The 15,055-nt window shown below is 42.1% G+C and overlaps 1 protein-coding gene across 2 annotated transcripts in view; it reads left to right on the top strand.

Annotated features, from left to right (window-relative positions):
- LOC109874231 (transmembrane protein 164-like) overlaps positions 1-15,055 on the top strand; it is a 48,591-nt gene that overhangs the window by 5,579 nt on the left and 27,957 nt on the right. For both annotated transcript variants that reach the window (XM_020466058.2, XM_020466056.2), the window contains exon 2: positions 13,346-13,395. In XM_020466058.2, coding sequence (XP_020321647.1) covers positions 13,346-13,395 — 50 coding nt within the window. The remainder of the gene's footprint in view (positions 1-13,345; positions 13,396-15,055) is intronic.

The following is a 15,055-nucleotide window of genomic DNA, read 5'->3' as shown; positions in this document are numbered from 1 at the left end:
TAAAACTCATTTTTCAACCACTCCACAAATTTCTTGTCCTAACTGACTTGCCAAAACTATAGTTTGTTAACATCTACTTTGTGCATGACACCAGTAATTTTTTAATTCCAGTGGGTCAGAAGTTTATATACACTAACTTGACTGTGCCTTTTAAACAGCTTGGAAAATTCCAGAAAATGATGTCATGGCCTTAGAAGCTTCTGATGGGCTAATTTGAGGTGTACCTGTGGATTTATTTAAAGGCCTACCTTTAAACTCTGCCTCCGCTTGACACCATGGGAAAATCAAAAGAAATCAGACAAGAACTCAGAAAAAAAAACATTTGACCTCCACAAGTCTGGTTCATCCTTGGGAACAATTTCCAAAAGCCTGAAGGTACCACATTCTGTACAAACAATAGTACACAAGTATAAACACCATGGGAACAAGTTGCCGTCATACCGCTCAGGAAGGAGACTTGTTCTGTCTCCTAGAGATGACCGTACTTTGGTGCGAAAAGTGCAAATCAATCCCAGAACAACAGCAGAGGACCTTGTGAAGATGCTGTAGGAAATGGGTACAAAAGTATCTATATCCACAGCAAAACGAGTCCTATATCGACATAACCTGAGAGGCGCTCAGCAAGAAAGAAGCCACTGCTCCAGAACCGTCATTAAAAAGCCAGACTACGGTTTGCAACTGCACATGGGGACAAAGATCATACTATTTAGAGAAATGTCTTCTGGTCTGATGAAATAAAAATAGAACTGTTTAGCCATAATGACCATCGTTATGTTTGGATGAATAAGGGGGACGCTTGCAAGCTGGAGAACACCATCCCAACCGTGAAGCACGGGGGTGGCAACATCATGCTGTGGGGGTGCTTGCTGCAGGAGGGACTGGTGCACTTCACAAAATAGATGGCATGAGGAAGGGAAATTATGTGGATATATTGAAGCGACATCAGTCAGAAAGTTAAAGTTTGGTCACAAATGGGTCTTCCAAATGGACAATGACCCCAAGCATACTTCCAAAGTTGTGGCAAAATGGCTTAAGGACTTAAGCCCTGACCTCAACCCCATAGAAAATTTGTGGGCAGAACTGAAAAAGCGTGTGCAAGCAAGGAGACCTACAAACCTGACTTGGTTACACCAGCTCTGTCAGGAAGAATGGGCCACAATTCACCCAACTTATTGTGGGATGCTTGTGGAAGACTACCAGAAACATTTGACCCAAGTTAAACAATTGAAAGGTAATGCTACCAAATAAAATTTGATTTGATTTGATTTACTAATTGAGTGTATGTTAACTTCTGACCCACAGAGAATGTGAAGAAATAAATAAAAGCTGAAATAATATCTCTTTACTATTCTGACATTTCACATTCTTAGGATCACCACTTTATTTTACCTGACCTAAGATAGGACATTTTTGCGAGGATTAAATGTCAGGAATTGTGAAACTGAATTTAAATGTATTTGTGCTAATGTGTATGTAAATCTCTGACTTCAACTAGTATGTATGTATGTATGTCAAGACATTGAACTATTTCCCCGTAAACCACGTTCCCCGTCTTGCTTTAGCAGTATGCTTAGGGTCATTGTTCTGCTGGAAGGTGTCCTAGTCTCAAATCTCTGCAAGACTGAAACAGTTTCCCCTCAAGAATTTCCCTGTATTTAGAGCCATCCATCATTCCTTCAATTCTGACCAGTTTCCCAGTCCCTGCTGATGGAAAAACATCCCCACAGCATGATGCTGCCATGCTGGACACTCTTCCGTAAAGCCCAGCTCTGTGGAGTGTATGGCTTAAAGTGGCCCATAGTCCTGTGGACATACACTCCAATCTCCGCTGTGGAACTTCGCAGCTCCTTCAGGGTTTTCTTTGTTGCCTCTGGTTGATGCCCTCCTTGCCTGGTGGTGCCATATTCTTCCATTTTTTTAAATAATGGATTTAATGGTGCTCCGTGGGATGTTCAAAGTTTCAGATTTTTTTTTTTTTAAATAACCCAACCCTGATCTGTACTTCTCCATAACTTTGTCCCTGACCTGTTTGGAGAGCTCCCTGGTCTTCATAGTGCCGCTTGCTTGGTGGTGCCCCTTGCTTAGTGGTGTTGCAGACTCTGGGGCCTTTCAGAACAGGTGTGTGTATATACAGTGGGGCAAAAAAAACGTATTTACTCAGCCACCAATTGTGCAAGTTCTCCCACTTAAAAAGATGAGAGGCCTGTAATTTTCATCATAGGTACACTTCAACTATGACAGACAAAATGAGAAAAAAAAATCCAGAAAATCACATTGTAGGATTTTTTTATGAATTTATTTGCAAAATATGCTGGAAAATAAGTGGAGGTGAATACTTTTGCAAGGCACTGTACCTCCAGTGTTACATTTTTTAAATAAGCATTTACATCAAGCAAAGTGAGTGCAGTCTAATCTTTTAAATGTGTACAATTCTGCTTGTATCAATGACCAACAGGCATATCTATGCAATCAGTCACCTTTTCACAGGCTGCCAGCTCTTTGACTGTTTATCTGACTTGTTTGCACTAGACCAATATTTGTCTGGTAAATAAGGAGTAGTCGTAGTTCTGCCCGCCTCCTAGAGACTACTGGGAGATGCCTTTCACTGCCAATTCCACTTACCGTTTACTATTCTGGAAACTCTTTGTATCCTGGTGAATGTTAACCAGGGGTTTAGAGTTACAGGTCTGTACTGTGGCCCCTCATTAGCATATGTCTCGTGTCTGGTCAGTCTGTGGACAAAGATAAGCTGCTGTGACTTATTGTGGAGTAAGTTGGAGGTTTTGCGTGGAAAGGAACAGTGGATTCTTTTGCTATAGGACAGTGGGTCCCAACAGGTTTTACTTTGGGACCCAAATTTCACCAGGTTGTCAGTTGAGAAAATATTCACATCATGATCTATTTTTATGCCAAAATGCAAGCTGGAAAACTATTTTTAATTCTATATTGATAGTAAATGTAGCAATTATTTGACAAGGGAACAACAGATCACAAAATCAACCAAATCCGTTAAAAAGCACTGCTAACAGCTCTATATTAAAAATACTGTTATTGAAGAAAAATTGTTCCGATTTTAAATTCTTTTCTTTTTTTTTTTAGGTTCTTTATAATTTCTACACTTCCTGGTTTTAGTTGTTTAAGTTCAGTCAGGAGTGTTTCCCCCCCCCCCCCCCCCCCCCCGGCTATTATTTTCATTTTTTTCCTCCAACACCCACGACCTATTCAAAGTCTCCTGCGGGGTCGAGACCCACGAGTTGAGAATCTCTGCTATATAATATGCAACAACTAGGCTTGGCCGGTATACCGGAGTATTTTGGTAAAAGCCACAATGGTTTTCCAATACCGTTGAAACTATTTATTTATAGTTTAATATATTTGAATTCGGGATGCACAATATATCGGTGAACATATCGGAATCTGCCGACATTAGCTAAAAATTACAACATCGGCCCGGTGTCTAGTTTAACACCAATGTGCAAAACCGATGTCAAAGCTGGCGTGCATACCTTTTATAACATAGGTACATGACATAATGACACCACGTAAAATGTTGCACTACACATGCAACACAGCATTCCTAACCTAGCCCACAATGTCTGCTGCCTGGATCGAGGAGTCAACAAGTCGAGCAGTCATTTGAAAGAGTAAGTAAGAAAGTTTCAGTGAGACAACTCAAAGGCAAAATCTATTCACGCCAAGATAATGGTATTCATTGACCTTGGCTATCAACTGTTCTCTGTCGTGGGTGACGTTGGCTTTCGCTGACTGGTCGAGCACCGGTACACATTTTGCTCTACCAGAGTTACACAGTAATAGCTATTAGCTTCATGACATACTATGGAACACCGTTTGGGTCTGCGTGTCAAAGAAGATACACGTCAAATAACACTATTTGACGAGTCCTAACACTTTTTGACGCACTAAATAAGCTTTTAATTTGACATGTAAAATAACACAGTTCTATTATAGAATGTTGTGTGTTCTGAATTTGCACGTGCAAGCCAAGCGCCACCACTACTATCAGTAGCACTGTCATAGCTGTACAAAAAGTCTGCAAACAAGCACACACCGGCCACGAACTATGTGTTTACAATACCGCGTTGGTAATAAAGCATTATTTGTTTGACCGCAAGTTCTGGGGTAGATAGCTTTAGCTTGGTACCTAGCTAGTATCAATACAACCAGCCTGAAAACAATGGCCAGTAGGAACTGCAGTCATTTTCATTATTCTTACACACAAGGATTCCTAAATCATTGCGAAGTATTGTTGTTTGCCTATTGAAATTGAACTTCAGTTCATGAAAATAAATGGCTAGCCAGCTACTTAACCCTGTTGCCCAAAGCTAACGTTATAAGCAGCCAGCTAGCTTCAGCTGGCTAGTGAGGCTCGACCGGACCGAGTTGAGTTGTGAAGCTAGCCACAATAAAGAGTAGGCACAACAGTGGAGTTTGTGGTTTGCCCTCAAAATAAAATGACCTCTTTGAAAGTGATGCAGAAGGTTACAATTGGTGGAATCATGCAATATTTAGACTAGATAATGTTAAAAAGGTTGGAATGTGAAGCAATGAAATGGGGTATCAGTCTACTCTGTGACACCCACAGAACACAACTATGAAGACTTTACACAAATATTGAAGTTTTAGCTTGTCGTGGGACTGTGACTGTGAAATCACCTCCCCAGTCAGCCTATTGTGTGTATTGACATTCATATTGCACTGTACAGCTTTACCTAAGGATTGGGGATCAATCAAATGGGGTATCTGTCTACTCAATACCCAAGATATTTTTTCCCAATGTCCTCCTCAAGAGACTCCAAAACATCCACACAGTATTGTTTTTCTGCGGGAAAAGTGTTCAATACACACAGGTTGACAATAAATGTGGCTCAATTCAGTTGTTTCAGACTCCCGCAATAAGAGCTACTACGCTAATGTTCTCTGGGTGTCACTGAGTAGACTGATACCCCGTGTCATTGATCCACAATCCATAGGTAAGGCTGTACCGTGAAATAAGTATGTCCCCAAATGCAATTCTAAAGTATAATACATCCGGTGTGTTTTCTGCAGATTTTTGTCAAATTAATAAATTGTCTTTTGTTGATTTTATATAACATTCCAACCTCGTTTAGCCTGATCTATTCAATTATGGCATAATTCTACAATTGTATTCATTTGCATTACTGTCAATGACATACTTTTATTTTGAAGGCTAATCGCAAAGTCCACTATTGTGGCTAATTCTTATTGTGGCTAGGGACACAAAGACGGGTCCGATCACCATTAATCAATTAAGAACTGTCCTATAAATTAGGGCTATTTTAGATGACACCTAGCCATATAGTTAGCTAGCTAACCATAGCTATTGAAACAGTATGTCATTTTGCTATGTTTTTGGGGAAGAACATTGTTTGCATCCATGAGCTAGCTAGCTTTTTTTTTAATGACCAGCACTGTAGGTGCGCGAGAACTACCAGCATCACAGCATACGTATCGATTAATCATTGTGACATAAAATATGAGTGATAGTGTATGAACGTGTAAAATTGTGACGCAGTCATATTCAGGTCATGATTGGTCAACAAGCTTATTTGACACGTAAAGACCCAAACGGCGTTCCATAGTATGAGAAATCCTGGTTGAGAATGAAACAACTGAACAAATGAACAGCGAAACAGCACAGCAAGTAAGTGAAATAAATGGGTTTGGTTATGTTTTACTGGTAATGGGGACATGCGTAAATGCCAACAAAAGAATTTTTTCACGCGTGTGTGCGTAACCTTTTTTATTTAACAAGGTAAGTCATTTAAAAACAAATTCTTATTTACAATCATGGCAAACCCCGGCCAAACCCGGATGACGCGGGGCCAATTGTGCGCCGCCCTATGGGACTCCTAATCACAAGTGGATGTGATACAGCCTGGATTCGAATCAGGGACTGTAGTGATTCCTCTTCACTGAGATGCAGTGCCTTAGACCGCTGTGTGTGTGTTTTCACTATTTAACTGTATTAGAATGCTTAAAAGACCGGTAAAAGTTTGAATATCGGCTACTAGTATCGTTTTTTTTGGAGGGGGGGGGGGGGGAATATTGGATATCGGTATCAGCCAAAAATGCATCACTAATTTGAATATTATTTTAGCTACTTTTTAAGTAAATACCTGTTGTCAACTTGTGCAATACGATAGGAGATACAGATCACAATTTCAGAGTTAATGCCTAAACTTAAACATTTAGATTTGGAACAACTTCGTCTAATTCTGATGTGATACTGTTAAAGCTTGTAGGAACACTAGTTAACTGCCACTCGTGAGCTATGCAGACTTGCAGAGGTGATTGGGGAGTGCCAGAGAGGCCTATGGGGTCGGGAAATGTGTGGAATTTATTTTCTTTTTACTATTTTCTAATAGTGAAAAGGTCAAAACCATGAAATAAGACACATGGTATCATGTGGTAACCAAAAAAGTGTTAAACAAATCAACATATATTTGAGATTCTTCAAAGTAGCTACCCTCTGCCTTGATGACAGCTTTGCACAGTCTTGGCATCTTTCAACCAGCTTCATGAGGTAGTCACCTAGAATGCATATCAATTAATAGGTGTGCCTTCTTAAAAGTTCATTTGTGGAATTTCTTTCCTCCTTAATGTGTTTGAGCCAATCAGTTGTGTTGTGACAAGGTAGGGGTGGTATACAGAAGATGGCCCTATTTGATAAAAGTCCAAATCCATATTATGGCAATAACAGCGCGAAACCATCAAGCGCTATGATGCAACTGGCTCTCATGAGGACTGCCACAGGAAAGGAAGACCCAGAGTTACCTTTGCTGCAGAGGATAAGTACATTAGAGTTACCAGCCTCAGAAATTGCAGCCCAAATAAATGCTTCACAGAGTTCAAGTAACAGACGCATCTAAACTTCAACTGTTCAGAGGAGACTGCGTGAATCAGGCCTTCATGGTCGAATTGCTGCAAAGAAACCACTACTAACGGACACCAGTAAGAAGAAGAGACTTGCTTGGGCCAAGAAACGCAAGCAATGAAGACTAGACTGGTGGAATTCTGTCCTTTTTGTCTGAGTCCAAATTTGAGATTTTTGGTTCCGACTACTCTGAAACGCAGAGTAGGTGAACAGATGATCTCTGCATGTGTGGTTCCTACCGTGAAGCGTGGGGGTGCTTTGCTGTTGACACTGTCAGTGATTTATTTAGAATCCAAGGCACACTTAACCAGCATGGCTACCGCAGCAATATGCCATGCCATCTGGTTTGCCCTATCATTTGTTTTTCAACAGGACAATGACCCAACACCTCCAGGCTGTGTAAGGGCTATTTGACCAAGAAGGAGAGTGGATCTGATGACTTGGCCTCCACAATCCCCCAACCTCAACCCAATTGAGATGGTTTGGGATGATTATTATTATTATTTTTTTACCTTTTATGTAACTAGGCAAGTCAGTTATGAACAAATTCTTATTTACAATAACAGAACGACAGATTTGTATTTTGTCAGCTCTGGGATTCGATCTAGCAACCTTTCGGTTACTGGCCCAACGCTCTAACCACTAGGCTATCTGCCGCCCCGAGTTGGACCCGCAGAGTGAAGGACAAGCAGCCAAAAAGTGCTCAGCATATGTGGGAACTCCTTCAAGACAGTTGGAAAAGCATTCCAGGTGAAGCTGGTTGAGAGAATGCCAAGAGTGTGCAAAGCTGTCATCAAGGCAAAGGGTGACTGCTTTGAAGAATCTAAAATATATTTTGATTTGTTTAACACTATTTTTGGTTACTACATGATTCCATATGTGGTATTTCATAGTCTTGATGTCTTCACTATTCTACAATATAGAAAATAGTAAAATAAAGAAAAACCCTTGAATAAGTAGGTGTGCCCAGACTTTTGACTGGTACTGTATGTCTATATTTCTTTTGGCTACTGCTCGACTAATCTCGGTCGACCAACAGCTTATCGTTCAGTCTACTAAATGGGGTCAGCCCTACAAGGCTGTGGGCAATATCAAACGGGGATACCTTGGTCAGTTGATCACTTCTCTTTCCATGACAGACTGAGCAGGTGAACTCTATCCCTTATTGATGTAATTTGTTAAATATACCTCAGTCAGTGTAGATGAAAGGGAGGAGACTGGTTAAAGTATGATTGTTAAGCTGAGACAATTAAAACATGGATTGACAACAAATGTAAGTGCCTTTGAATGGGGTATTGTGGTAGGTGCCAGGCACACCGATTTGTGTCAAGAACTGCAACACTGCTGGGTTTCCTATGTGTATCAAGAATGGTCCACCACCCAAAGGATGTCCAGCCAACTTGACAGAACTTTGGGAAGCATTGGAGTCAACATGGGCCAGCGTCCCTGTGGAACGCTTTCGACATCTTGTGGAGTCCATGCCCCGACAAATTGAGGCTGTTCTGCGGGGGGCTTCCCATTGTTACTCACCACTGTGTCATCTCGCTGGAACAAAAGCACAGCATGCACACATAACGAATGCTTTGCCCTGTCATTATCTCGTTAGATAGAACTCAAGATGTTGTCCCTGGAAGGAGGTTTCCAGAGGTGTATGTCTCAGGATGTTCGATTGAATGGCAACAACCATTCTCTGGAGATCAATTATCCTGAGAACTAATGCTTCTTTAATTGGTCTTTGGGGGGGGATGGGTCCACCTATGGTTTCCATAAGGGTCTACTGCACTGAACAACAACTAAGTAGATGACAACATGGCTCAGCATGCCATAGCCCAGTCAAGCTAAGAGTAGAATGCTATAGTACAAGGAAACCTGTTCCTGGGGCCCACACTCGGTGGAAATGTAGTTTTTTCCCCCCCCTAGCACTACACAGCGGATTCAAATAACTAACTCATCAAACTTTGATTATTTGAATCCACTTAATAGTGCTAGGTCTAAAAACTAAGCTCCCTGCCTTCCCACCTTGGTCCTGGGAAACACTGCTCTAGTATCACAGCCCCACCCAGCAGGGTATAGCATGGGGCCTTCTCTTGGTGCTGCATATTCAATTAGGCTACCTGCGTCGACATGCAAATAAGCACGCACCAGTCTTTACATGTATTGGCCAAAAACTCTTTGTTGTCAGATACCATACCAATGAGTAAACCTGCAAATTTGTATGGCAAACCCCTAATTTACATCCAAGACATGCTTGTTCCTGTTTTGTGTTAAGGCATTTACAAAACCCAAGCAGAGTCTCTAGGCAGAGAGGTGGGTAGGCAGGCAGGCAGCTCTGTGGATGGAGGGCAGTGAGCAGCATGAGAACACAGGGTTCTGGCCTTGACAGACCAAGATATTCAGAATGTCACATCTGGCTGAGAAAATGTCCACCAAAACAGAACACTACTAGCAGTCTAGCACGTCTACTCACGGATACGAAGGCATGCTCACACAAGTGCAATGAACAAATATTTGCAAACTGGTAATTTTACAGTTTAGTCATGTTGCAGACGCTCTTATCCAGAGGGACTTACAGTTAGTGCAGTCATCTGACTCTGGGGAAGTAGATAAAGGGCCTCATTTGCCAAAATCCCAAAGATTCCCTTTAAGATAGCTAGGTGGGACAGCAATCAGTCATAGTAAGTACAATGTTCCTCAAAGTAGCTATCAGCAAAGTCAAAGCTAGTAGGGTGGGAAGAGTCAAGTGCGAGTTAGTTTACTGGTTCCACCATTGAGGTGCCAGGACAGAGAAGAGCTTGGACTGGGCTGAGCGGGAGCTGCCCTCCCGTAGGGGTGGGAGGGCCAAGACACTAGAGGTGCCAGAACGGAGTAGTCCGGTTGTAGGATTTGAGCATAGCCTGAAGGTAGGGAGGGGCAGTTCCTCTTGCTGCTCCGTAGGCAAGTACCACGGTCTTGTAGTGGATGTGAGTGATGATTTGACTGGGAGCCAGTGGAGTGTGTGGAGGAGCGGTGTGACATGGGAAAACTTAAAGGTTGAACACCAGGCGGGCTGTGGCATTCTGGATAAGATGCAGGGGTTTGATGGTAATAAAATATTCATACTAATTTCCTTTCGGCTCCATCATTCAGAGCTTCTGCCATTTTAAAATGTCATCTGTTTTAGGTTAGTAGCTTATGCAGTAAATGACAGTTGAGAAGGTTGTAAGTGTTCACTTTATTCATTGTTCGGTACGTTTACATGCACACAATAATACGATTATTGTGAATACTCAGATTTAATATAACAGTTTAAAAAGTGTACCTGCTTTGCAAGAAGAAAGATTTCCCTCAATCCTGTTTACATGGACACATCTGAAATCAGACTACCTGATGGGACTTCAATGAATGTAGAAAATCGGCAATCAAAATAAACATTATCACAGCGACCATGTTCTTTTTGGAGATGTTTTGTATGTGAGAATGCATACTTTCAGTTTTTCCGAACTCACTTCCCTCCCGCAAAAGAGGGAGGCTTGAGCTGCTTGTGCAAGCATGTGTGCAGATCACACTGCTGGAACTGATGTGTAGTTATCTTTTAACAACTTCCCTGACTAATTGACAAATGATTAGATAAGAGTATAGTCTCACAAAATGTTGCATGTCAGCAATCAAGTTTAAGATGTATAACATCAAAAATACAGAAATACAGCCAGTATGAGGCATTTTGCATTATATAATCCTGCTTTTGAAATCATATGACATTTTGGGACTATATCAGCAATGGACCTTGAAGGAATTTTCCTTTTAAAGTGTTTACATGTCCTAATAATTTGAGAGATTACGCAGAAATCTAGGTGTTTAAACCCCCTAATGTCGATGTCGGCACCCCCGCTGAAATCTAATTAGTAAAAAAAACTATCCCCATAAAAATCTGTCAGTTTAAGCTAGAGATGTTTTTGGTTTGCATTGGATACGTCTCAATCCATCACATTGTCACACTTCTGCAGCTGTGGTGAAAGGCCATGAGACATCCCTTTCACAAAATCATATGTAGTGTGCGAACGGTTTGGCCTAAAAACTATTGTGATTGCTCTACGACCCCCACAAGCATCTTGGGACTGAAGTCGGTACCGCCGATCTGCCAACTTCTGTCTGTAGTGTCCAAACAGTTTGGGCTGCACACTAATATGACCCGATCTGTGCAAAGGGGAAACTCTCACAAACATGTTTTGCTCTAGGACGACCACAGGCCTCACAAGACTCGTTCTGAAGGTCCCCCGGTACCAGTTGAAAAAGTTAATGGAAGTACATATGGAGACTGTTTAGTGCCAAAAATAAGGAGTTAAATATACTGAACAAAAATATAAATGCAACATGTAAAGTGTTGCTACCATGTTTCATGAGCTAAAATAAATATCCCAGAAATGTTCCATGTGCACAAAAAGCTTATTTCTCCCAACTTTTGTGCCCAAATTTGTTTACATCCCTGTTAGTGAGAATTTCTCATTTTCCAAGATAATCCATCCACCTGACAAGAAGCTGATTTAAACAGCATGATCATTACACAAATGCACCTTGTGCTGGGGACAATACAATGCCACAGATGTCTCAAGTTGAGGGAGTATGCAATTGGGAGGGTGCTGAGGAGCAATGTGCCCTCTAAGCTGCGTGTGTGCGCGGGCATGCAGGACTGCCGCGGAGAATAACTATCAGCCTGCGTAGAGAAGCACGAGATTAAACTTCACTCAACTTTATTTTTTCCCCCCTTTTTAGTTAACACTATCTGTAGTTCCCTCTACTGTTGGAATTGCCCATATTAGCCACTTTCAATGCAACACACCAAAACTAACTATGCAAGACTTCGTATGCAAAGCTAACTATGCAAGATATTTTCTTGCAGAATGCATCAGAGTAGGAGTCTATTGCATTGACAGGGACGACGCGACATAACTAATCAGCTGCAGTATCCCTATATACAAATATACCATTGCCATGTATGGATCTGACCATTCACTTTGAACTAGACTGTGTTTACAGCATGAGTGGTCATGAGTAGATGTACTTTTAGAGATCAAAGCGATAGCTGCATTAAGCCACGTGCACATTTGTTCATAGTTTGTGTTAGTGAGTTATTAGCCCAGTTATAACACCTTTCTAGTCAACAATGGGGGAGTGGTTGCTTCCTACAACAGCACAAAATGTGTGCATTTCTAGCATTGTTGTATTTTTAAAGGGGCAGTGTTGTATTTTGAGACGGGCTTAAATTAGTAGCCAATACGTACAGGGTAGCATCATTTGTCTGATTCTCTGTAATAATGGTATGGGAATAATACTTTATTTTGTAAAGTGGTTTCTTGTATCAAACAACACATTTTTGTCACCTCCTTATCTGAATGACAAGTGGATAAACAGGTTAATGTCAAGCTCTGCATATTTTTTCCAAAAGTCTACATTGAACACCACACATTGGCTGCTACTGTAGGCGGAATGACAGCACAGCTATTTCCATGTTAAAATATTATGGGATGCATTTAGTTTTTTATGGTAGGCCACTCTGATAGGCTTACATTATGATCATATAGCCTTGTAGCCTTCTTGGCAACTGTTATAACTGTAACCTAAAACAGGTACAGCCTGTGTTTGTAATAAAGCATTTTTTGAACAGAAAAACAGATTCTGATTGGCTGGGCCTATGCGCAAGGCCCTCCCATGGCTGCACCCCTGTCCAGTCATGTGAAATCCCTAGATTTAGGGCCTAATGAATTTATTTCAATTGACTGATTTCCTTAACTCAGTACAATCTTTGAAATTGTTGCTTGTATTTATTTTTGTTCAGTATAATATTGGTGGTCAGTCAGATTGATATAACCTGTTGGTGTTAGGTGGCACTAAAAACCTATGTACATTCAATGACCTTTTTAGGAGGCAGCTTTTACAACAACTCGAGGAAGCACCACCGCCTATCCAATATCTCGTGTAGCTCCACGGCCTACCCAGTATCTCGTGTGGCTCCACGGCCGACCCAGTATCTCGTGTGGCTCCACGGCCGACCCAGTATCTCGTGTGGCACCACGGCCGACCCAGTATCTCGTGTGGCACCACGGCCGACCCAGTATCTCGTGTGGCACCACGGCCGACCCAGTATCTCGTGTGGCACCACGGCCGACCCAGTATCTCGTGTGGCACCACGGCCGACCCAGTATCTCGTGTGGCACCACGGCCGACCCAGTATCTCGTGTGGCACCACGGCCGACCCAGTATCTCGTGTGGCACCACGGCCGACCCAGTATCTCGTGTGGCACCACGGCCGACCCAGTATCCCGTGTGGCACCACGGCCGACCCAGTATCCCGTGTGGCACCACGGCCGACCCAGTATCCGTAAAGGACCCGACTTGGAGTTGAATATCAGTAGCATATTTATTTTTTCAGTGTTCTTTCATCTTTTTCCACAGATCTTCTTGCTGGCCTGTCCGCCATGTAAAACAGCCATGGTCCTCTTTAGGTGAGTACCTCCATTCTACACACTCTCACTGCCATGAAATACCAACCCCACCTCAACAAGCCACCACCCTCAAATACGTATCCAACCACCCTCACCCCAAGTACCCACCCATTCTATCCTCCTGACCACCCCATGTATTAAGGTGTCATGCTGAGTTTAGCTATTTGAGAACGCAGACTAGCCAGTGACTGGAGTTTCCCAGGCATTACTTCAACTGACTGTCAAAGTTCTTCTTAAAATAGACCATCACCCTGTCAACACCTCAGTGCTCATCTTATGACTGAGTCCCAACACAGTAGGACACTGAACTTAACCAGGAACTGCATGTACAATATGTGAAGCTGAGGGGAATTCTGAGGGTTTACCACAATCTGTTGAATCGGTTCTCTTCCTTGTGAAGTTGCTCTAGCTGGTTGCATGCATTAGGCTACACTCGAGAGACGAGGGGGGAGATCCAATGAGACTGACTGGACACTGGCTTCATGGTTCCACAAATCTGTTAATGCCCATTTTTTAAATTTGTAAACCATAAATATTAAATAAATATAAATTACTAGCTCAAAAACGTAATATGCTAAAATGACAAGTTAGTGGGGGATGGTAATATCAGAACCAAGGTGGGGTGGACAAAAAACAGGCAACACTTTTTAGTAACCTTTTGCAATGCCACGAAAATGAAAAGAACATTGTGGTTTTAGAATGTCACAAGCAACAGTTGACTATGCTGTTGATATATGACTACCATGCACATTTCACCACACCAGAGCATGACATTTCAAACCAATGCCATGCAAATTTAGTTCCATCAACTGGCGGTCAGGCTGAGGTTCCTTCTCAGGACATTTCATAATCACAGCCGAGGTGTGTGATATTGCCAACATCCCACAAGAGTTTTTGTTAGTACAGTAATTCAAAAACAAGTGGACTATCATTATTGAAGCTCATTTTGGAAAAAGCTGCTATAGTACAACACAGCTTCAGAAACAATGGACACGTGTGGCACAACAAGACTGAAGTCAAACAGTGTAGTCTGTATACTTGGGAGTCCCTCTTTTTCCCCAAATTTTTTTGTTGTTGCCCTTTTTCTTCCCAATTTCTTGGTATCCAATTGGTAGTTACAGTCTTGTCTCATTGCTGTAACTCCCGTACGGACTCGGGAGAGGCGAAGGTCAAGAGCCGTGCGTCCTCCGAAACATAACATAACCCAACCAAGCCGCACTGCTTCTTGACACAATTCCCACTTAACCAGGAAGGCAGCCGCACCAATGTGTCGGAGGAAACGTACACCTGGCGAACGTGTCAGCGTGCAAATGTAGGCATATAAATGTGCCCATTTGGGGATCTGATAGTGTTTCTGATTGGCTTAACGCACCACCACTAATGAGCTGTGGAGTTTCTCAAAGTAATGTTTTCTTCACCTCAAACAGCAAGCTGTTTTTACATCCTTTGAGAATGACAATAGTTCCTCAATGTATTTGAAAAATCTTTCCAGCTTTCTCCCTTTCCATTACCACTCAGTGTGAAAGTGAAAAATATCATGCTCTGATCCAGTGGAAACATCATAAAATATGCCTTCCTGATTACTTCTTATCCCTTGCGCAAATAGCCTACAGCTGTGTCTACAGCCGAGCTCACTGGTGCAGGAAACTGAGGTCCCAAC

This window comes from Oncorhynchus kisutch, linkage group LG29 (assembly GCF_002021735.2).
Source record: "Oncorhynchus kisutch isolate 150728-3 linkage group LG29, Okis_V2, whole genome shotgun sequence".
Lineage (NCBI taxonomy): Eukaryota > Metazoa > Chordata > Actinopteri > Salmoniformes > Salmonidae > Oncorhynchus > Oncorhynchus kisutch.
This window is presented reverse-complemented; position numbering and strand designations above follow the sequence as displayed.